At 41.5% G+C, this 23,780-nt stretch overlaps 1 protein-coding gene across 8 annotated transcripts in view; it reads left to right on the plus strand.

Annotated features, from left to right (window-relative positions):
- The window catches only part of RREB1 (ras responsive element binding protein 1), a 145,492-nt gene that overhangs the window by 103,089 nt on the left and 18,623 nt on the right, over nt 1–23,780 (plus strand). For all 8 annotated transcript variants that reach the window (XM_067562638.1, XM_067562632.1, XM_067562635.1 and 5 more), the window contains 2 exons: nt 10,901–11,090; nt 14,598–17,349. In XM_067562638.1, the coding sequence (XP_067418739.1) occupies nt 10,901–11,090; nt 14,598–17,349 (2,942 nt within the window). The remainder of the gene's footprint in view (nt 1–10,900; nt 11,091–14,597; nt 17,350–23,780) is intronic.

The raw sequence follows: 23,780 nt of genomic DNA on the forward strand, positions 1-23,780 counted from the left end.
CTGTTCTAGTGTAGACAAGCTCCTGGAGAGAGAGGTGTTTTGTTCCTAAGTAACTTGAGTGAGAACATTCATTTGGGCCCTTTTCTGTAGCAGATGTCTTCTGTTAATTTCTGCAAAAGCTTTTTAAAATATGCAACTGTTTGGTATTCATATTTGAAAGAAACGTTGTGAAACACGAAGGACTGAATTTTGAAAGGAAGGTGCAAAAGGTAAAATTGCATTTGTGTGCAAACAGGCATTCTGTGCATTTACCCATCTGTGTGTTATGCACATGGAGATTTTTTGTGGCCATTTGGTGCTGCACCATACATGTTTTTTCCCCCAGGTACGTAGTTTTTTCCCCAGGTACGTGTGGAGTAGTTTTTTTTTTTTTAAAACTAGATCAAAATTGTTTCTGGTCAGGTCTATCTCTAGCTCTGTGATTCTGTCCAACAGCTTTCGTGATGCTTATTGGTTTCATTCCTGACTTTTAAGGCAAAGTTATAAACTTAGTTGTAAGAAAATTAGCTACATTTTTTTGTTGTACAAATAACTGTGGGCCATATTCTGTCCCTCTTATTCGTGCTAAGTGGTACGTTACTCTGGAAATAATTCCATTGAATTCAGTGAGGCTACTTGCAGAGTGAGGACAACTCTAGAGATGTCAGATACTAGCCTGATATTTGAAAAATTAGTCATTTGCTAGTAAATAGAATTATTAAGTTGCTGCCAGAAATGTGAAGTCACTTTTTTTCCCCTCTTATTTTTGAAAAGGGTGGGGAAGAAAGTCAAGACGTAAGAGAGTAATCTGTTCAGAAAGTAATTTGTGATTTTATCTGGTAATGGTCAGCTTCACCTCAGTTACTTTGAGTATGGGAGCCATGCCATATTAATGCTGAAACTGACTCTGCAGCATACCACAAGTTCTAAAACATTTTGGGACCTCGCCCTGGTTTATATCAGAGTGCAGGAGCTTCTACAGATCGGTCCAGGCTGCAAGAGTAATGTGCAGCATTTGGAATGTACATAGCATTGTGCCTTTGCTAAGAATCATCCTATAAATAGAATGTCTGATGAAAGGGTTCCAGCCTTCACTACAGCCAAGGCTGGGGTTTTGTTTTTTTTGTTTTTGTTTGTTTGTTTGGGTTTTTTTGGAGGGGGGGAGGGAGGTTGAAGGGAACAAGGAGAAGGAAGAGCAAAACAGAACAGGCCATGGAGGATAAAAGAAAAGTTAAAATAAAAGTCCCACCTTTGTTTTCTAACTACAACTGCTTGCGTCATAGGTCTAGTCTGCTGTGTCAGAAACCTCCCATGCTATACAAGGGAAGTAGTCTCTCTTCAGCCTTGTGCTTTGTGCAGATTTTACACAGTGTAATATTGTCACATGTAGCTTTTGTGCTAACTCTTATATAAGCAAACTTGTCAGGCTCTTGCTGTGTGTTCACGCCACATTGAGTTCGGGTTGGAAAAAAACAGAACTGGCTTGGTGGAGGGGTGGGAGAGGGAGAGGGCATGTATTAGACATCCGTGACTGTAGCTGAGTGGATTCTCTGGGATTTTGGGGAGACAGCAGCCGTGGTCAGAGAGCTGCCACTGTTCCATCACTCTGTCTACAAGCAACTGGAAGAGATTAGAGCAGCTGTTTGACATCTTTTCTCAGGGCTGTGGGTGCAGAGGTGGGGGAGGGGGTGTTGCCTAGAAAGGAGTTGAATGTCTGGAACCGGGTGGGGCTAAACAGGAGCATAAACCAATTCATTCTCCTTCCATCTCTCCCTGAAAGAGGAGTGAGAGAAGTAAAATGTGAACAATGAAATCCTTTCAAGAAAGAATAAGTCTATCACTTGGTAAGAACTTTACAAACGAAAAGGAAAACTTTTAATTTAAAAAAAGTTGTTTGTTGGGGTTTTTTTTTTGGGGGGGAGGGGGGAGGGAATTATTACAGCCTTCTCCACAGTTGAAATGATCAGTGATAGAACTGTGGCTTCCCCGCAGTCCTTTCCACATCTATGTATTTGGAGTAAGAAATTAGATGAGAAGGCGTCCATCTATCTTCCTCCCATAACCACCCTACCTTGTTCCATTATCCTTGTAAAATGCAAGCACAGTATTTTGCATTGGTTCTTTAAAAAGGCAGAATTAATCCTAAGGATGATGTGAACTAGAAAACAAAGGAAAAGCCATATGAATTCAAACTTAAGAATGCTGACATATTGGGGATTCAAGTGTGAGGAGCTGGATGATTTATTAGCAAAACTTTGTGTTAAAGGATTCTGTCACATGCTGTCTTTTATAGCTGTTTTTTTAAATGTATTTTGTTTGTGACAGTCACTTTAAAATACTGTCTAGAAAAGTACAAAATTGGAATGGAAAAATTCCATGCATTTTTAAATCTGTTCTAAATGGAGACTGGAAATTAATGTAGTTTTTGTTTGCTAACTTCCATACTGAAATAGCAGCATTGTTATGAGCCACACTGATCTGAGAATTTTAGGTCTTCGAGTGCTTGCTCATGTCCATTCCACGCTAAGTGTGTGTGTGTGCGTGCCACATCATGCACTGGTGCCAGAGAACTTTTTCCCTCAGTGCTATCCATAAGGCCCGGCTCTGGCGCCCTCTGTGGTGCCGCTTGAATGCACCAGTATATAAGGCGCCGCTGCCACTGTGCCCCCTCCCCCCCAGTTCCTTCTTACTGCCTGTGACGATGCTGGAATGTCCTCGCCTTGGCAAGCAGCTCCCCAGTGGTTTTTCTCTCTTTCGTATTGTATGTAGTTCTGCAGTTGAAGTTTACCAGTTTTGGGGAATTTTAGTAGTTTTTAGTGACTCATGGCATGTTAAGGACTGTCCGTTTACCTGGGACAGCCAGAGGGTTGGGGCATACCCCGGTCTTCAAGCCTTGCACAGCCTGCATGAAGCCAATGCCTATGAGCGACCCTCACCAGAGTTGCCTCAAGTGTCCGGGTGAGGAGCTCACACTAAACTGGACCGCGATATCAGATTAAGGGCCCTTCTCATGGAATCAGCACTCAGACCGATGTCGACCCCAGTCACTCGGGCTCGGCACCGAGCACAGCGTCGTCAAGAAGTGGGCCCTAGCACTGGCGTCTGCAGTGGGTTCATCCCAACACCGTTCCCTGTCACCAGCTCCAAAGAAGCAGCACAGGATGACCCACAGTGATAGGGGACGTTCCCCGCCCCTGGGGAGCAAGTCGGGTGCAAACAACGAGGTGAGACCTGAGGCAGGCCACTTGTGTTCTCTGCAGTCGGGTGTGGCAGTGCCCTCACCACCTAGAGCTCCCAGCCCTCCCTGGGCTCTTCCACCCACATCGGTCCATAGAAGGCTGTCCTGGCACCTACTAGTCCTGTCCACGCCTGAGGCCTTCCAGGCAGCTATGGACCTACTGTGTCTCCCGGTGGTTCCCCCCCCCCCCGTCTCGGGAGGACAGACCCAGTCGCCGAGATGCTGTACAGGGCCAGTCGGCCAGGGACAGCTCAAGGGTAAACCCTCGGTAGGGGCCCCTGTCCTGTCACCAGTGCCGCCATATGGCTCATGACCACGGAGCCCGCCAACGCCTCAGCACCGCAGTAGCAGGTGGAGCTCAGAGGGCAACTCGCCAGCTCCACGGCACCGCTCGGCAGAGCATTGACACAGGACATCGGGTTCCCGGTACCGTTCCCCGATCTTGAGGTCCCACTTAAGAGATCAGGACTATAGGACCCCATGGCACCAGCCTTCTGGAGAATCACAGCCCCATTCTCCAGTACCTCAGTACCACTCCCCGGCACTGGAGCATTGCCTCCAGCACCATAAGGAACTGGAAGTGAGGACTCCAGCATGGCCACATCAGCACTGGTTCAGCATGCTCATGAGGCTGTCTGTGACCTCTCTTTGGACCCTCCCGACCTGTGCAAACTTAATCTCAGGACCACGGTTGGCTGTTGCACCCAAACGTAAGCTCCCTGCACCTGACAGTGTGGATGGTGTGTGGTTAAGCTAGGAGGAACGATCTTGCTTTGCCAGGGTTCAGAGGGTCCTGCTGGAGAGCAGGAAGCCTTCTACTAGGGTCACTTACCTGGCAAAATGGAGGCGGTTCTCCACCTGGGTGCAGGAACGTAAGCTCTTCCCGCCTCGGGCCCCGTTGCCAGCTGTCCTGGACTACTTACTTGACCTGAAACAGCAAGGCCTGGCGTTGTCGTCCATCAAGGTGCACTTAGCAGCAGTCTTGGCTTTCCACCAAAGGGTTCATGGCAGCCTGCTCTTCTCCCACGAGATGACAACTAGATTCTTAAAGGGCCTAGAAAAGCTCTTCCTGCATGTTAGAGACCTCGTCCCCTCGTGGGACCTTAACTTGGTCCTCTTCAAGCTTACAGAGCCGCCTTTCGAACCCCTGGCTTCCTGCTCCCTCCTGCACTTGTCCTGGAAGGTTACATTTCTGGTGTCAATTATGTCAGCAAGACGAGTCTCCGAGATCAAGCCTTTGACCTCTGAGCCTCCTTACACGGTTTTTTGTAAGGATAAGGTCCAGTTGAAGCCCCATCCTGTGTTCCTGCCTAAGGTCATTTCACAGTCCCATGTCAATCAAGACATTTTTCTTCCAGTATTCTTTCCTAAGCCCCATGACTCCCAGGAGGAGTGGCGCCTGCACACCCTTGAAATAAGATGAGTATTGGCCTTCTATCTAGAAAGGATAAAACCTATCAGGAAGTTGACTCGGCTCTTTGTGGTATTGGCCAGTCGTATCAAAGGCCAGCCAGTGTCGTCTCAGAAGATCTCATCTTGGATCACTTCCTGCATATGTACATGTTACGAACAGACTAAGGTCATGCCCCCAGCTTCTCTGACAGCACATTCAACGAGAGCCCAGGCCTCCTCAGCGGCCTTCTTGGCTCAGGTGCCAATTCAGGATATCTGTAAGGCCTCAACCTGGTCCTCCATACACACCTTTGTATCTCACTATGCGATTATACAGCAGACACGGGACGATGCAAGTTTTTGCAGAGAGTTCTTGCAATCAGTATGTCCATGAAATCCTGGCCCACCTCCAGGGGCTACTGCTAGCTAATCACCTAGCGTGGAATGGACATGAGCAAGCACTCAAAGAAGAAAAGATGGTTAGTAACCTTCTGTAACTGTTGTTCTTTGAGATGTGTTGCTCATGTCCATTCCACAACCCACCCTCCTTCCCAGCTGATGGAGTTCCAGCAAGAAGGAACTGAAAGGGATGGGGAGCCAGGGGCACCCTATATACCAGCGCATTCGAGCGCCACTGCAAAGTGCGTCAGAGCCAGCCCCTATGGATACCACTGAGGGGAAAAGTTCTCCAGCACCAGTGCATGTGGTGCGCACACACACCTAGCGTCGAATGGACATGAGTAACGCATCTTGAAGAACAACAGTTACAGACGGTTAGTAACCATCTTTTTTTAATCATCTGCTATAGATCTGGAAGTTTAAGCAATAAAACATTTAAACATTGCTTTTATCTAGGTCCTATGTAAAGCAGAGGCTAGTATTTATTTTAATTTCTCAGTAAAAGAATAGTAGAGGTATAATCATTTAAAATTTGAAAGATATTGACTACTGAAATCTAAAATTTTAAGAAAGATCAAATTAGGAGCCTTTGTTTTTTGTCTGTACTGTCCTTAGTTAAAAAATACAGTGAACTACACTTAAAGGTGGTTCTGCATTTCCTTTGGAGAAAGCCATTCCAGTTTTTTACATTGCTGACAAATTTGAATTGGCCCATTATGAAACAGTCACAGATTCACTGCAAGTATTTTTTTTCTTGTTCACTTAGTTGCCTCTAATTGGAGAAAGTTATTAAGTTACATATGCCGAGATAAAGTTCACTTTACTTTCATATTTATAGAAAACTATTGCAAATGTTAGGAAATTATAAAATAATTCCAGCTTTCATCATGTGCAGCTGGAAACCTGTTTTGCAAGTACAATGTCTTTACCTACTTCAGATATTCAGGCGTTACTCTACTAAAATCCTTCGTGGACTTCTATCTGTGTTGTGGGTAATCATCCTACCCTTACTTGACTTGGCAGTGGGCATGGGGTATACTTGTTAGATTGTAAAGGATTTTTTTATTCATTGTGACTAAAGTATTACCATATGTTTCAAATGCTTTATTTGACATGTCAGACTTTTCACATTTAAGTAGCACTCTTTCCAAAGCCATTAAGCACATATGGGAAAAAAAAAGTTAAGTGCTCTCCTAAGTTATTTTCTTTGCTACTTAGGGAGGTGGTTTCCAGATAGAAAAATTGTATTTGTATGTGGTTTTTCATTTAAAAGATGAAAGATAATGCTAGCCAAAAAGCAAGAAGATAAAGGCCAGGCTTCCTAAATCTTAAGCACGTAAAAAAATAAATAAGTTTACAGTGCAGTGTATTGTCAAGCATGTCAACTTATTGTAAAATGGAATAATATAAAGATTTTAGTGTGTTATTGACCATTCACCGGTATAATATAAAACTTCCCTTATCGGCTACAATATATAGCAATATCCATATGCCTTTGTCATAGCATTGGCATGCATTTGTACAGCTGTAGTGCCACTGCATTCAAAGCTAAATTAATGGTACACAAAGAGCTCAGGGTTCCTGGGCACTTACTGAAAAAACCTGTCACATATAATGTTGGGCAAAATGGCTATATAGTGAATCTGTAATGAAGACTGACAAGTCCAAGTGAGGTTTGCAAATCCTGTGAGACCTTAAGAGCCTGCAGCTCTATCTGCATCCCTCAGCATCAGGAATGGATTTACAATGACCTCCATTGTCCTTGGAGAGCAGTTTAGAAACAAGGTGCCAAGAGTTAGCTGGAAGGCATTGGGAGTGGCTTGCTGGAGTTAAGTGTCTCTGGCTGATAGAGGCTGTTCCAAAAGTTTCTGGGGGATGGCTTTTCATGCTGGTTTTATTTCAGCTTTCGAAGTTGAAGCCATGTCAACAGGTGTTGAGTGTGAGACAGAATTTTTTATTCACTACACAATGTGATTTTAAATTCTGAGATTCTTCCTCTCTGACTCCCTGCCAGAACCTTTGTTTCTGTCTATGAGCAGGAGAAGTCTGAACTGCAAGAGAATCTGTGTGTTGAATCTGAGGGAAGTGAGCTGGGCATGCCTTTGTCTCCACCATATTGCCTGTCGCACACAGCTCCGAATGCCGCTTTAAGATGCTCAGTCAAGGGATGGTGATTTATGCAACCTATGGCCTATCGTAGCAAAGGCAGTATTACCAGCCAACTAGAACCGGTCATGAAATTTTTGTTAAAACATTTAATCAACAAAAAGGGTTTTCCAACCAAATCAAAAATCAGTTGACCTTTTGCTTCCCTCTTTCTCTTTGCTCCCCCTCCAGCGGGGTGGGGAGGAAGGAAGAGAACCAAAACAAAACAAAAAAAAAATCCGTTGTGAAAATCCAAAATGTTTCTGTTTTTCTTTCTTTAATATTTTATGGAAAATATTTGCCGTTTTTCAACCAGTCTCCTCCCAGCCAAAGGAACAAATAGCAAATCTTTAGACTGAAGGTGGCGTATAAGCACAGAAATCTATCAGCACTCTGGTCAAAGAAAGAGTCTTGCGTATTGCTTCTGATGAGGACTTTTAAAATCCAAAAAGGACAGAATAAAGGCAGTCGGAATAGATTACGCACATAGTGGGCATAAGATGGTAGGGCTGCGGTGCATCATTCAGGTGTCAGCCTGGATTGACTGTTAGCACTCCCTCCAGAATTCTGTGTTCTGTCCAGATGCTGTGGTATATATAGTAGGAGGCACTGCTGCACCATTCGCTGTGCTGTCTTTCAGATGATATGTTAAATGAAGACCCTTTATTCTTGTTTAGATTGACTGTTCAGGTGGCAGTTAAAGAATTTATGGCACCATTTGAAAATACTGAAAGAGAACTCTGTGCTCTATCTGTGTCCTGCCTCTCAATAAAACAGATTTTAATGCCCAGAGCTGTGTCAGCGCTATTGCAGAGTGCATAATAGCTGCCATGTTTGCCTCCAGGCACAACTCTTACCTGTATTTAACTCATACTTTTATAAAATGTGCTTTAGCATATATTGCATGTGAAAGGTTAGCGTGTGTATAAAACAAAATGTACTTCTATCCAACTTGCATATTTGTGGCTTTGATCTATGATTGGACTCTGTTGCATTACCACAATACAAATAAATAATAAGACATGGCAGACTGAACTTTCTGATCAGACTAATATTAATTCAAAGTAGCTGTGTTGTATTGCAAGCCATGAAACCATGTGCAATAATACACACAGTACTTGAAAGTTTATTCCTCTGCTCAGGTACTATGGAAAGTTATTGATGACACTATTTGCTTTCATATCTGACATTTCATCCTTTCTAAGAATTTATGCCTGTATGTTTGTTTATAACCCACGAGTTCTTTTGGTAATTATTTACCTCTTGATGCCCTCCTTCCCATGTAGTCTCTCATATGAGGTTTTTGTTTCTATTTTTTTTTCTTTTTTAAAAAAGGAGAAAGCTTTTACATCATAGATAAGGTGAAGGTTTTGTCACAGGCAATTTTAGTAAAAGTCACGGGTAGGTCATGGGCTTCTGTGAGTTTTTGTTTATTGCCTGCGACCTGTTCAAAAATACCCGGGAAGGGGGAGTAGCACTAACAGTTGGAGCACCCTGCTGATTCAGCCCCACTGTTGCTCCTGTGACGGCAGCTGCTGCTCCGGCGCCGGAGGCTCACCTGGCCCCGGGGGCTGAGCACCAGCCACTGCTTCAGCCCTGTTGCTGCTCCTGGGCAGGGGCTGACAGCTGCTCCAGCCTGGCTGTTGTGGCTGGCTGAAGCTGAAGAAGTTAGAGTTCCGTTAATGTTACAGAATCCGTGACCTCCATGACAGAATCATATCCTTAATCATTGAATAACAGATACCACAGACCTAGTTACAGAGCAGCTGCGAATTGTGATATTAAGGACTCTTAACGCATTGGGATTTCTCTACCATGAGCAAAGGTTGTCATCACATTTAGAAGACTCCTTGAAGTAAACAATTGCTTTGTAAATGTCTATGGTTCTATATTTAATTGAATGCAGACAGTATGCTGGCTGTAATCATAAAGGTAATATGCAAGTGAACTGACAGTGGAGATAAAAACAGATTAAAGCTCAAGAGCATATTACTCATGTCCTATCCTTCTGCATTGCATGATAACAAAAGCAGTGTTACATATACTTCACACTCGTTTCTTTCAGCACTTGGTGAATATGAGTTCAGCTACTTTGTGGGTGGGTGCCTTGGTTATCTCTTCTTTTTCAGAGAAGAATTTAAAAAAAAATAAAAAGTTCCATGAACATTTGCAAAATGATAAAAAGAGCAGCAATGGCAGTGAGTTGGGGGTCAGGAAAGAAGGGAACTGCTTCAGGACTTTGACAGAGAAGCTCTTTCCAATTGCAGGATGTTTTCTTACCCTGAAGACCATTACAGTGCTTTCAGTAAAATTGCCATGAGGTTAGGTGAGGCGGAGCAGAAGAGTCAGGTTAGAAGACCAGCTAGTGAATTTTTAAACTTTTTTTTTTAATGTGATTCTGCAATCCTAGTAATAGAGGATGTCAAAATTCTTCCGGGCAGTTTAAGGGACAAATGAGTTGAACACTGTCTGTTTTGTGGGTAAGTCTCTTACTTCAGAAAAACCTCATTCTAGAGTACAGCATGGCAGGAATGCAAGAAACAGGGTTTAGTGTAAAAATATTGCTAATAAAGTTTCCACTGTCAGAGTTTAAATTACTATTATTCATTGGCATTTGCTTCTATGAAACTGACATATTAATTCAAAGCTGACAGTATAGCTGCAAGGTACTGCTGATGGACGTGATCTATCTTTGTTTGAATTCTGTGTGAATATTTTGCTTAATATTTACAGTGCTGAGATTTGAATTCTTCATGGTATAAATCTGGGATACCAGATATTTAATAAAGTTGTTTACATTTGATCTTGACATGCTGTCTAAATGTTGCTGAACAGTAACACTGCCAAGCAACCTGGCTTTGTATTTGGGTGGCTGCACTCTGAAAATCTTGCACTATAAATGTAGCATTTAAAATTCAAGTCAGCTTTGTGCAAATATAGCTGTTTGGTTCTCAGATGAAACTAACTTAAGAAGGATCTTTAAGACAAACAAGAAATCATAGCCAAGGTATGGGTATCAAAATGTGTTCACTCCTGCATCAGTCTTTGGGATACGTTGATTATAAAAGGTGTGTGTATATGATGTGAGACTTACTGAACCTCTTTTGTCCAAAGAGGTTAAACTCTCATTTGAAAGAAGGTGTGAGGTAGTGATGGAAAACCAATGAAATTGTGACAATGTAGTGGAGTATAAAATAGTTTCTGCTATTTCATACATAGAAGTTTGATTATAGGGTCAATAGGACTTCTGTAGTAGAGTGAATAATAATTAAAAAGGCTATCAGTATATGATTTCTGGTGCTTGCTGACTTCAATTTGACTTCTCATTCCACCCCCCACCACTATGATTTTTTATGTTTACACCATGTGAGTCCTAGAATTTATACTTAAACTAAACAACAAGCTATCAGAGTAGATTGTTTGGGACAATGGCAACAGCATCAATATGCTGTGGTCCCAGATTGTCTCATCAGTCATTTCATTGTCCTTGAACATGTGATGTTCACGTTACACGTGCTCCATTCTTTGAACTTCCTATGAATTTATTAGCTAGAAGCTGGTAGAAAGTGATCATGATTAAAAACTGTCCTGTTTGTTTTGCTAGGCATTTTATGGGCCACAACTTTATTTACCATTAACAAATTGTTAGTTTGACAGAAAAGATACCGTGTCCAATGTAAAGAGAGAGCTGTTCTCTTTCACTTAAAATCACCCTGTAACCTTTTACTATGTTCCTTTTCTTTCCAGGTGTGACACTTGTTGTATTACCTTTCGCACTCATCGAGGTTTGCTGCGTCATAATGCAGTTATTCACAAGCAGCTTCCGAGAGACCCATTGGGAAAGCCTTTCATTCAAAACAATCCTTCAATTCCAGCAGGCTTCCATGATTTGGGATTCACAGACTTCTCCTGTAGGAAATTCCCCTGGATTTCTCAGGTATTCTATATCCTTAGCCCTAGAAATCGCAACATTGCTTATCTGGTGAATTAATTGAAGGATTTTGTATTGGGTAATGCAGAAACTAGGTATAGAATATTTTGTGGAAAGCTATAGGACACATTCAAACTTTTTAGATTCCACAGTTTTCCTCTCTTAAAGAATGTTAGATGTCAAGTGGCATCTTGGAGGATGCCTTTTAGGTTAGTCCGTTAAAGACTTCTTATAATAATTTTAAAGGAAAACTTCTTTGGTTGTTAAAGACCAATTCCTCCTCCGAGCCCCCCCAAACAAAAACTAGTTTTGTTTCATATTTAAAATATTTGTAAAAGACGCATGATAGAGTGGGGTGAGCTTTGCTCAGCTCTTTATATGCACACATTGGTGTGGTATAGAAGTTTTGTCAGCATAAAGTTTGGGAAACATATTACTTGTGTGTGGCAACACATTGGGTGAAGTTAGACAATTCACCCGAAATGTGTCCTTATAAAATCTTTACACGACCCCCATATATGCATGAATTCTGAACATACCACAGTAACGTACAGAAATGTACATTTTGTAAATATTTTTGAGTTGTAAAATTTTGCACTAGGAATACTGTTTGTATCTCTCCTCTTGTAAAGTCCACCTGCCTTAGTTACCACAAATCCAAATGTACAAGGCTTATAAGAAGAGGAAAATTAAAATAAATAAATTTTACAGTGCCTCTCAAAAAAAAAAAAAAAAAAAAAGACCTGAAATAGATTTTTGTGGACTTAAAGGTTCTGACTTAAAAGTCCAATATTTCAGGACCATCCAGGTCCAATGAGTGCCCCATTAGGAAGCTGGTAATATCTGCTTCCCAGTGGGATTAATCTCTGATTTCTAGCTCTGGTGGGTTGCAAAATACTAGACTTTAATTCTGTCACTGGTGCAGGGCAGTGTATAACTATCCCAATCTGCATCTCAGATTGGTATAGTCTTGATGAAGAAATTCCACATTCAGGAAAGAAGGGAATATTTATTGGCAGGTTGATTTCTTTTAATATTTTTATTATTGAAATTACTCAGGAGTTAGAAAATTTTGAATTACATAAGACAGACCATACTGGGTCAGACCAATGGTCCATCTAGCCCAGTATCCTGTCTTCTGACAGTGGCCAATGCCAGGTGCTTCAGAGGGAATGAATAGAACAGGTAATCATCAAGTGATCCATCCCATCTGCCATTCCCATCCTGTGGCAAACAGCAATCCCTGCCTATCCTGGCTAATAGCCATTGATGGACCTATCCTCTATGAACATATTTAGTTCTTTTTTGAACCCTGCTATAGCTTTGGCCTTCCCAACATCCTCTGGCAAGGAGTTCCATAGGTTGACTATGTGTTGTGTGAAGAAATACTTCCTTTTGTTTGTTTTAAATCTGCTTTAATTTGGTGACCCCTAGTTTTTGTGTTATGAGAAGGAGTAAAAAACACTTCATTTACTTTCTCCACACCAGTCATGATTTTATAGACCTCTATTATATCCCCCCGTAGTTGTCTCTTTTCCAAGATGAAAAGTCCTTGTCTTATTAATCTCTCCTCGTATGGAAGCTTTTCCATAACCCCTAATCATTTAGTTGCCCTTTTCTGTACCTTTTCAAATTCCAACATATATTTTTGAGATTGGGCGACCAGATCTGCATATAGTAGTCAGGATGTGGGTGTACCATGGATTTATAAAGAGGGAATACAATATTTTCTGTCTTATTATCTATCTCTTTCCCAATGATTCCCAACATTCTGTTAGTTTTTTTGACTGCAGCTGCACACTGAGTGGATGTTTTCAGAGAACTATCCACGATGACTCCAAAATCTCTTTCTTGAGCGATAACAACTAATTTAGACCCCATCATTTTATATGTATAGTTGGGATTGTATTTTCCAATGTGCATTACTTTGCATTTATCAACATTGAATTTCATCTGCCATTTTGTTGCCTAGTCACCCAGTTTTGTGAGATCCCTTTCTAACTCTTCACAGTCTGCTTTGAACTGAACTATCTTGAGTAGTTTTGTATCATCTGCAAATTTTGTCACCTCACTCTTTACCCCTTTTTCCAGATCATTTATGAATATGTTGAACAGTACTGGCCCCTGGGGGACACCACTATTTACCTCTCTCCATTCTGAAAATTGACCACTTGTTCCTGCCCTTTGTTTCTTATCTTTTAACCAGTTACTGATCCAAAGAAGTGCTGGATTAATAGGCAAAAAGCAGATGATGTAATCATAGATTCATATTCATGCAATTTATCACATAACTGACACTACCGTATATACATGATATTTTATATATGCATACACACATGACTCTAGGTATGCGTAGTAAATGTAATCTAAACATTCTCCAGGGATTCTGCATAGAATTTACTTTCCTTTACAATAAATTACTATGGCTGTCAAATGATTTTAAAAAATCAGTTAATCGTGAGATTTAAAAAAATAGTTGCAATTAATTGCAGTTTTAATGGCACTGTTAAACAATAATAGAATATCAATTTAAATGTATTACAAATATTTTTGGATTTTTTTCTACATTTTCAAATATATTGATTTCAATTACAACACAATAGAAAGTGTACGGTGCTCACTTTATATTATTTTTGGTTACAAATATTTGCACTGTAAAAAAGATTAACAAAAAAACTAGTATTTTTCAATTCACCTCATACAAGTAGTGTGGTGCAATCTCTTTATCGTGAAAGTGCAACTTACAAATGTAGAGTTTTTTGTTTAACATAATTGCACTGAAAAACAAAACAATGTAAAACTTCAGCTCCTATAAGTCCAAGCATGTAGGGACATACAAATATTTACATATCTGGCACATAAATACCTCACAAAACCAGCTGCAACAGTGCCATGCAAATGCCTGGTCTCACTTTCAGGTGATATTGTAAATAAGAAGCACAGGCAGCATTATCTCTTGTAAATGTAAAACAAGCTTGTTTGTCTTAGTGATTGGCTGAACAAGAAATAGGACTGAGTGGACTTATATGAGGTGAATTTAAAAATACTATTTATTTTGTTTATATTTCTAGAGTGCGATTAGTCATGACTATATTTTAAAATCTAGTTAATTTGTTTTGCGTTAATCGCATGTATTAACTGAGATTAGCAGCCCTAAAATTTACATAAATGTCACTAGCTGTCAACTTCTCTCCTTCTGTTTGTCCCCCTCCCATTTTGATTTCTCTCTTTATTAATAAAATTACTTGTTAACTTCTGATGGATATTATTTGTTCCTGTTGATTGTTTATATAAAGGGATAGTTGATTTAAAAAAAAAAAAAGTAATAATTTTCATTTTCTGAAAAGGATTAGTTTACGCTGGAAAAGAAGAAAGCTTGCCATAAAGTTTGCAATCTCTTGAGAGGGGGAGAAATGAAGTTTTCCTTTTTCAGCAGAAACATAAGTCTTGTTTGATTTGGGGTTTCTAGTTCAACTACTAGGTCAGTTACATTATTTTGTGGATATCTTGTAGGTCTGGTGTGAAACAAATCTGCGAAGATGCATCAGTGAATTTCATCGGTTTATTTGTGAGACGTGTAACAAGGCATTCCCCATGCTTTCGGCACTCAAACTGCACACAGAAACCCATGTGGTTGATCAGGGAAAAGAAAAGCACAAACCACAGTTGAAAACCCCAGCTGGTGAGAACCCAGACCAGAAAGTCTACATGGCGTCCTTGGGCCTACAGCACACCAAAGACATCAAGCCTGTCAAACAGGAGGAGGTTATGCAAGACGAGGTCCAAGAAATGCAGCTTAGAACACTGAAGAGTAACCTACCTCAGGAACTTGGCAGCACTAGCCTGCTGAACATGACTCCTCTGGAAGCTACTTCCATGGGAGGTTCTTTTCCAGTCCTTCCACCTACAAAAGAGAACATGAAGCTCCTGTCGCTGCAGCCTTTCCAGAAGGGCTTTATCATTCAGCCTGACAGCAGTATTGTGGTAAAACCCATCTCCAATGAGTCCGCCATCGAACTGGCAGACATTCAGCAGATCTTGAAAATGGCTTCTTCAGTTCCTCCTCAGATAAGTCTTCCGCCGCTTTCTAAGGCACCTTCTGTCCCCGTGCAGTCTATTTTCAAGCACATGCCGCCACTGAAGCCAAAGCCCTTGGTGGCTCCTCGTACAGTCGTTGCGACCTCTACGCCACCTCCATTGATCAATGCACAGCAAGCCTCGCCTGGCTGCATCAGTCCAAGCCTTCCCCCGCCACCACTGAGGCTGATCAAAAACTCTGTGGAGTCCGCTTCCAGTGCTCCCCTTATGCAGTCTAAATCAGGAAACCAGTCTAATCCTTCTTCACAGTTATTCCCTCAGCCCAAGACAGAGCCGTTAAGTCAGCACGAAATGAAAACCCAGCTGGAACAAGATAGTATCATAGAAGCCCTGTTGCCTTTGAGTATGGAGGCCAAGATCAAGCAAGAGGTCACAGAAGGGGACCTCAAGGCCATCATTGCGGGGGCAGCAAGCAAGAAAGCTCCAACAATGAGGAAAGTCTTGTACCCATGTCGCTTCTGTGACCAGGTGTTTGCCTTCTCTGGTGTCTTGAGGGCTCACATTCGCTCTCACTTGGGCATCTCCCCTTACCAATGCAACATCTGTGAATATATTGCGGCTGATAAGGCAGCGCTGATTCGGCACCTGCGGACGCACAGCGGGGAGAGGCCATACATCTGTAAAATTTGCCACTACCCTTTCACAGTGAAAGCCAACTGTGAGAGGCACCTGCGCAAAAAGCACCTCAAAGTGACCAGAAAGGACATAGAAAAGAACATTGAGTATGTCACCAGCAATGCAGCAGAGATGGTGGATGCTTTCTGCTCCCCGGACACAGTGTGCAAATTCTGCGGAGAGGACCTCAAGCATTACCGTGCTCTGCGCATCCACATGAGGACTCACAGCGGCTGCCAGAAGAAGAAGCCGTTTGAGTGCAAAGAGTGTGGCACTGCCTTCTCAGCCAAGCGCAACTGCATTCATCACATCCTCAAACAACACTTACACGTGCAAGAGAGGGAGATAGAGAACTACATCCTGGCCGTGGACTGCAGCCCTCAGGAGAACCAGCCAGACCCTCCACTGCTGGAGGACAGCACTTACATGGACCGCAAGGCCATCACGCCTTTCCTGGAACCGCAGAATGGCTTTTTGCGGGGGGCACCTTCTCATGTTCCAATCAAACTTGAACCTGCAAATAATTTCCCGATGGACTTTGACGAGCCCTTGGACTTCTCGCAAAAGAACAAAAGCTTAAGCACAGTGCAAGTGAAGCAGGAGAACCTGTTTGGCACCTCTCCCCTGTCTCACTATGACTGTTCGATGGAGCCCATAGACCTGTCCATTCCCAAAGCCCTCAAGAAGGATAAAGATGATGTCCAGAGTGAAGCCAAGAAACAAGACCAAGTTTCTGGGAATAGCGACAAGCTCTATAACTGTCAGCAGTGCCCTCTGGCCTTCAGTGCCAACGGGAGCGTGGAGAAAAATGGAGCCCTCAAACATTCCCAGCCGCTGAAGGGTCCATTGCATTTGACTGTCCCAGTCATTTCCCCAGCTCTTCTCGGCAACACTGGCTTGTTGCGACCTTTGAGGCCTAAGCCGCCACCTCTTTTGCCAAAGCCTCCAGTAACTAAAGAGCTGCCACCTTTGGCTTCTATTGCCCAGATCATTTCATCTGTGTCTTCTGCTCCTGCTTTGCTGAAAACAGAGGTGACAGACTCCAGTCCCAAGGCAGCCAGCAGCTCCACTGGTTCTGATAAATCAGGGAACTCCAAACCCAAAGCGACAATCATGATGGCTGTCCAGAAAGATTCCAGTCTTCCCAATGACCTTACTCAGAAGGCGTATAATCCAGATGTTCCAGAGACATCTCCTGTTGCTGATGCTGGATTGGTTAAGAAAAGAGGTAGGAAGAAAGGAACAAAAAACAAGCCTAAAGCGAGCAGTGGTGTGGATCTGGAGTCCAGCGGAGAGTTTGCTAGCATAGAGAAGATGTTAGCTACCACAGACACTAATAAATTTAGCCCATTTCTGCAGTCCACTGATGATTTCAAGGAGGAAGCTGACAGAAACGGAACAAGTGAAGATGAGAAAGAAACTGCTGACGATAAGCTGCTTAGAGGAAAAAGGAATGCTTACTCAAACTGCCTGCAAAAAATCACTTGTCCTTATTGTCCCCGAGTCTTTCCTTGGGCAAGTTCCCTGCAGCGCCACATGCTCACTCACACAGGTAAGAAAGCCTTCCACTGTAATGATTAAGTTGTAGTCACTGAACATATTTCCCCCTGAAAGAGACTCTCTGACTTCTTCGGAGATTCGGCTGGAGGAGGGGGATGGAAGGGTGTCATTCATTCATTCTTCTCCCCCTCTTTGTAGTCTGAATAGTTTTGCTCATTGTTTTGTGACTCCTCAATCATTCCCATTATTTCGGGGTATGAAAACACAACACTATATTATGCTGTTTCTCAGGAATATTGTAGCCCTCCTAAACTTCTGTGCCCATGGATACTGAGAAATAAATTCTGCTCTCCTACATATACAAATCAGCTGATGTCTACACTATGCAATAGGGGTGTGATTCCCCTGCGTCTGTACACGTGCTTGTGCTAGCTTGAGTATAAATAGCCGTATAGTCTTGGTAGCAGCAGCAGAGGCACATCTGAGCTGTGCCATGTACATACCGATCGGTTTCAGATAGGTTTGTACTCGGCCCAGCTCAGTTGTGACTCTGCTGCTGCTACCCATGCTACCACAGCTACACTGCTATTTATACTCACGCTAGCTCAATGAGAGTTAGCGCGAGTAGGTGTACACAAGCAAGGGAATCACACCTCTAGCTCATAGTATAGACGTAGCCTCACTTAACTTCAGTAGAATTCCTCTCTTATGCTTGGGAAGAGAATTTGCCCTCTAGTTTCCAATGATTCTAACTTTATTCGGAAGAGGAGCATGTGTATCGAATAGTTGTTTGTTGATTGTTTCTTGCATCATTTGTTTGGCTGCCTTTCTTCATTAGCAGCGTGCCATCTTTAGTAAATATATGAGGAAGTTTAAAACTGAGAGCAAATAAATGTAAAACTCTAGTAGAACAAGATCGTAGCAACTGCCATGCTGGATCAAAGAAGTATGGTCCCTTTGATTTAGTATCTGTTGCTCATGGTGGCCAGTACCCAGTGCTTTAAGGGAAGGTGCAAAAAACATCATAATGAACAGCTATGCACTAACCTGCACCATAAAGGATGTTTCTTCCTAACCCCAAACATTTAGGAGGCTGGTTTATGTCCTGAAGCAAGAAGACTTACTGTATATTCCTTGGAACTTTTTCTTAATATTGTGTTGCTGTGTAAATAACATTAAACTTTTGTGTTCCAAGGGCATTTTGAGGAGACCATCTGTTTTTCCACTGTAAAACAAATAAATAATGCTGTAGTGAATGCTGCATTACCCTCCCTTTTCAGCCAATATTGCAGCAAAGCAATGGGTAGATTCTCATCCTGCATACAGAGAGGAGTGAAGCTTCAGTCTTGGACACTTAGTCTCTCTCTCATTTTTATTTAAAGAGGAGAAATATCAGTTTAAGCCTTTGCATTTGCTTTTGTGTTGAGGAATGTCAAATCATGATAATCAAGAAGAATAAGAGTAAGGGGTATTTGTAAGCAAGGCTCTCACCTAGTTAATGTACAGAATTCCCACAGGAAATGTAGGTTGACAAAGGAGTTCACTGCTTGTACAGACGGTAGGTAAGTTAACCTCCATTTTGGAAAAAATCCAGGTTTTATAAAATAAAATAACTTACTGTGTCTCTAATGAAGAGAGAGCACTGAAGAGGTGGAAAAAAGTTAGTTAAGAGATATAAAGGGACTCTGACCCATTGAGCAATCCCTGTTACAGTCCACGTGGGGTGACGTGAGCATGTAACTTGCAGGACACCGTACAATGAGAAGGCTATTATTTTCTGTCTTGCACAGAACAGATAGCTTCATCTTGCTAAATACACATCTTGTTTCCAGTGGTAGTGGGTGTTTGAGGTCTCCCTTAATCATCTTCTAAATCTCCACCCTCCAAAAAAAGGAATGCATCCTTAGCAGAAAGGCAGCATCCAGTGTGTAAGGCAGAACATTGTAGATTTAGGCTGCATCTTCATTTGGGGTTTGCTCTGCTCACAGCTGTCAATTGCCAGCTACCAAAGTAGCTGCCCCAGTGAAACACCTACTGAGGAAACCACAGTCAGCCATGATGTGCACTGGTGGAACTTACCTTAACTCCAAGCAGGGGAGTTAGTTCTCCATCAGTTCACATAGCAGCTTGGCTTGTCTACCCTAGGGACTTGCACCAGTACAGCTAAGTTGGTGGATGGCCACTGATAGCAGTAAGTGAGGCAGATCCCCAGCATAGGCAAAGCTTTTTGCAGAGCAGCCACTCTGTTGATGGCATCACTTCCTGTGATTATACCAATCAATTCAAATTCAGCCTGGCACGCTGTGACCTTGTCTACACTGAGTTTTTAGCCATTGGTGTAGGGACAGTGTAGTCAACCCAGTGTTGATGTGGTTCGCTGATGACTTGCACTAGTGCAATTTACCCTGGGGGTAACACTAGCACACTGAGCCTATACTGGGGGTTTTGCACCAATGCAACAACATCAATGACTGAAAACCCTAGTGTAGACAAGGCCTCTCATGCTAAACAGAATGACTGGGGAGGAATGAGATGTGAAGGCACATGAAATACTGGCCAGGAAGGCAGCCATGAATAATAAAAACAAGCTGTAAATACTTTGAAACATTAATGGGGCACTCTGTCGTAGGTGTGACCCCATGAAAGTAATTGTTGGGAGCCATGTATAGTAGATACTATATTGATGGGTGCCAGATAGATAAATGTGATAATAAAAGCTGTGCAATAGGAATTTTTGATATGGACAGCTTCAGGTTTGTAGGTCTGGGGAAAGATCGTCCCCTTCCCCCCCAAAATCCCTTTTGCAGATCAGAACTCCTTCATGTATTGGATAGCTTTGGTCAACCTTTAAAGCAAGTCAGGAAACACTGTCTATTTAGTCTTCTTGTAATGAAAACTATTAATATTTTGTTCAGTTTGCTATACACTCCCTGACTTGAAGGTTTTGGCCTCAACAAATCTGAAGGAATTAAGGGGAAATCTTGGCATTATGTTCTCAGTTGCCAGGCCCACCATCCTGGCTTTTGCCACTCACTATGTTTGTCCTCATCCTATATTTCTGTAATAAGCTGTTGTGAAACAAATAATAGAGATTGATTTAGTATGGGGAGTGGTAATTAACCTCTCCCCATCTGTCATTTATCTGTGTTGTTCCCAGGCTCTTAAGCAAGTGTTTAAATTATCCAGTTAGCTTAGCAAATGAGTATCCTAATGAGGAAAAGTGCCATCATTTCAAGCATTAAATTGGGGTTCACATACCAACATTAAGCAAGTGTGTTATACAGACGTGAACATTTTTAAAATGTATGTCTCTTATGTTTGTTAATACTAGGGGTATTTTTTCCATGAAGGGTCAGAATATGTTTTTCATTTTTAAAATGTGATTCCCTTTTACCCACCCTTTTATTTAAAAAAATAAATAAATAACTAAACCCAATCTGTACTACTTGCCACCCCATCCCATGCATGCTGTTCCCTTCATCTTTTGTACAGTTGGAGCACCATTGCATCGTCTTCATTGCTGGTGCCTTCCCCCATTAAATTCCCCATTCTTCTCCTACTTTTTTTTTTTTTGCACTATCCCTCATACTATCAAGTCCCATATGGCTTCCTGCTACTTCCTCATTTCCACTTCAGTATGTCTCTGTGACCCCAGGACATTTTGTCCAAAAGCATGTGACCTGTAAATGAAATACCTTTTGGTTTGTTTGGTGATTCACAGCTTGCAGCTGGACACCAGTGGGCCAGGGACATTCTGATTTGGAAGAGCGCAGAAGTAGTACCTGTATGCTTGTACCACCATGTCTGAGCATACCTGAACCCTTGTCCTTTTCAGTATCTGTCTTTCTTCATTCTTCTTTGCTTAACTGTATTTACTTTCCCTCGACTCCTCCTCTCCCTTCACTTTACTTTTACCACCCTTATCCCTGCTGCTTTTCTCCCCTTCTTCCTCCTCTGTGTTCCAACAGTAAAGTGAAACAAACAAGAGGGTGCATTGGAGATGATTAATTTCACGTTGCTCCTTGCATGCAGGGCAGTGCAGGTTTAAAAAAAAAAAAAAAAAAAGGTGATGTATTTGGACCCGAGTCCACAGCAGGTTAATTGTATATATTTTAAATCAGTGGTGTGCTCATTAAAAACCTTCCTGAGTGGTTCTTTAACGGATGCTGTCAGCTCATATTTGGACCAAGGCTTAGGTTTTGTAAAAATGAGCTTTTACAAAACGTAAGACCATTATAGATGTTGCTAAGGCTTAACGGTGGAAGCTTTTTTTTTTTTTTTTTTTTAAATGAATAAACTTTGATGTGCAGAGTTGCAGAGTAACCACTAGACCCTGAAATGAAACTAACTATAAATAAAACGAGACTGACCAGCCTGTTTTAGTTGTCCACAATGAGAAATACAAAAAGGCACAAATAAAGAAAACTAAGTTTTAAAAATTCTGTTGTAATAACCTAATCTGAAGAAAACTGATTTTGAATTGACATCTGAACTCTTAACATTTTGTCATAGTAACTACATTTTTTCTTTTATGTTGACAGTGGAAAAAATAAATAGATTTTGGAAATACCATGAGCTGATTCTGTTTAAGAAAAGTTAAGAAATTCTCTTACGTTATGTTGTAACTGTTTCATAACCCTTTTTGTGTATTAAATAGATGCTATTGAAGGTAGATTCCCTAAACATTGCCTGACTCTGACAATAGTTCTTTTGCATTGCTTAATGAGTTCTACTCTGAGTCTTGCATCAAATGTGTAAGCTTCAGGCCAAGCAACGATTGTCTTCACGGAAAAAGTAAATAATTAAAACTTAAAGCTCATTCCTAAATCAGTTTAACTAAAAAAAAGAAAAAAAGTTAATGTACCTATTTACATAAATTATCCTATCACAAGAACAATTGTTATTTAAAGTCAGGGAAAAAGCCTTCAGGCCAAAACATTGTCTCTTCATGTAATTTGCTACCCAACTTAAAATAAAAATGGGGGGGTTTGGACAAACTTCTGAGAAGTGCGCGACATCCCGAGTCTATTTGGAATAGCACTTTTGAGAAAGTGTTCTAGTTCATTGGGGGAATAAATCCTCATAACTATTAAAGAGATTACCCAGGGTTTTCTGCATTTTCTTATGCAAAACTTTCTTTAATTAAAAAAAGAGAAAGGAAGGGAGACAATAGTCAAATTTTTAAGTTCTTATTTTAAGGAATCCAAAGTGTGGCCATTCTGAGGCTCAACAGTACTTCTTTAATCTAGTGAGGTTTAAGTTGATGTTGGCAAAATACATGGGGGGTGGGGAGGGAGTATGTTTTGCACAACAAGCAGGATTTGTAATTAGGACTTGAGACCTCAGTCTAATGTGTAAGTTTGTGCTAAGGTCAGACAAACAAAAGCTTTAAGTTGTAATTGTTGTAAATATATTAAACTGTTTTATACAGAGATGGTTGCATGAAAGCTTTCCATATTAGAAATGGTCAGGAGATTCTGTGAGTTATAAATAATTAATTCCAAACTAACCCTTCTGCTGCAGACACACAGAGAAACATGGAAAAGAACAGAACTAACGTGCAACAAACTGCAAAAGATCCTCCACTTGGAAGTTCTGTTTTATATTTGTATTATGGAAAGACCAAGTACAGGTGGAGAAAAAGACGATATAAATATTTCAAGTCTTAATTTTATAGCCAATATAATTAGCTGGCCAGCTAATAAGTGAGCAACTTATCAGCCTGTAAACAGTGGTACTATGTCACTTGCAGATCTCTGAATTTACACTGAGACCATGTCTACACTTCACAAGCTTGCAGTGGCACAGCTGTACCCGATACAGCTGCACCACTGTAGGATCGTTCATGTAGCTGCATTATGCCAACAGGAGAGCATCTCCTGCCAACATAGTGCTGTGCACAAGAGCACTTGTTCCAACAAAACTTACGTCACTCGGGGTGTTTTTTCATGCACTTGAGTAACAAAAGTTTTGCCGACATAAGTGCTAGTGTAGACGTAACCTGAGAAAATAAAGAAAGGGGAAGAAGCACAACTCATCAGAGGGAGCCATGTGACTACCACAGTTCAGTTGCGAGATACAGTGTGGTGTAAGTGACACATGATTCCCTAATATAGATTCGGGAGCTAATTAGCACAGAATCCTGGAAGATGAAAGTGAGGGAAGTGCCCAGATTGCCTGCATTGTATGAAGGAGATGAGGCTACCTTTTGGTTTCTTTCAGCAGCTGATTTCCTTTTATAAACACCCCTTGTCTCTTCCTTCTTTAAAGAGGTATTTTTAGGCCCATTTTTCTGATTCCATTGCATGACATTTGTTTTTGCTTTAACCTTTTTAAAGCTTTCTATACCCAGTTCTAGTTTGCTGTTCTAGCTTTTTATGTTTACTCCTTTTGTAATTCTTATTCTAAACATGCAGAACATATTCCTATAGAGAGATGATCATTGTGTGTGTGAGCGTGCGCATGCAGAGAAAAGATCTTTCT

The sequence above is a fragment of the Emydura macquarii genome, unplaced genomic scaffold, assembly GCF_026122565.2.
Source record: "Emydura macquarii macquarii isolate MOO-44397 ecotype Brisbane River unplaced genomic scaffold, CSIRO-AGI_Emac_v2 contig_2452, whole genome shotgun sequence".
NCBI classification, from domain to species: Eukaryota; Metazoa; Chordata; order Testudines; family Chelidae; genus Emydura; species Emydura macquarii.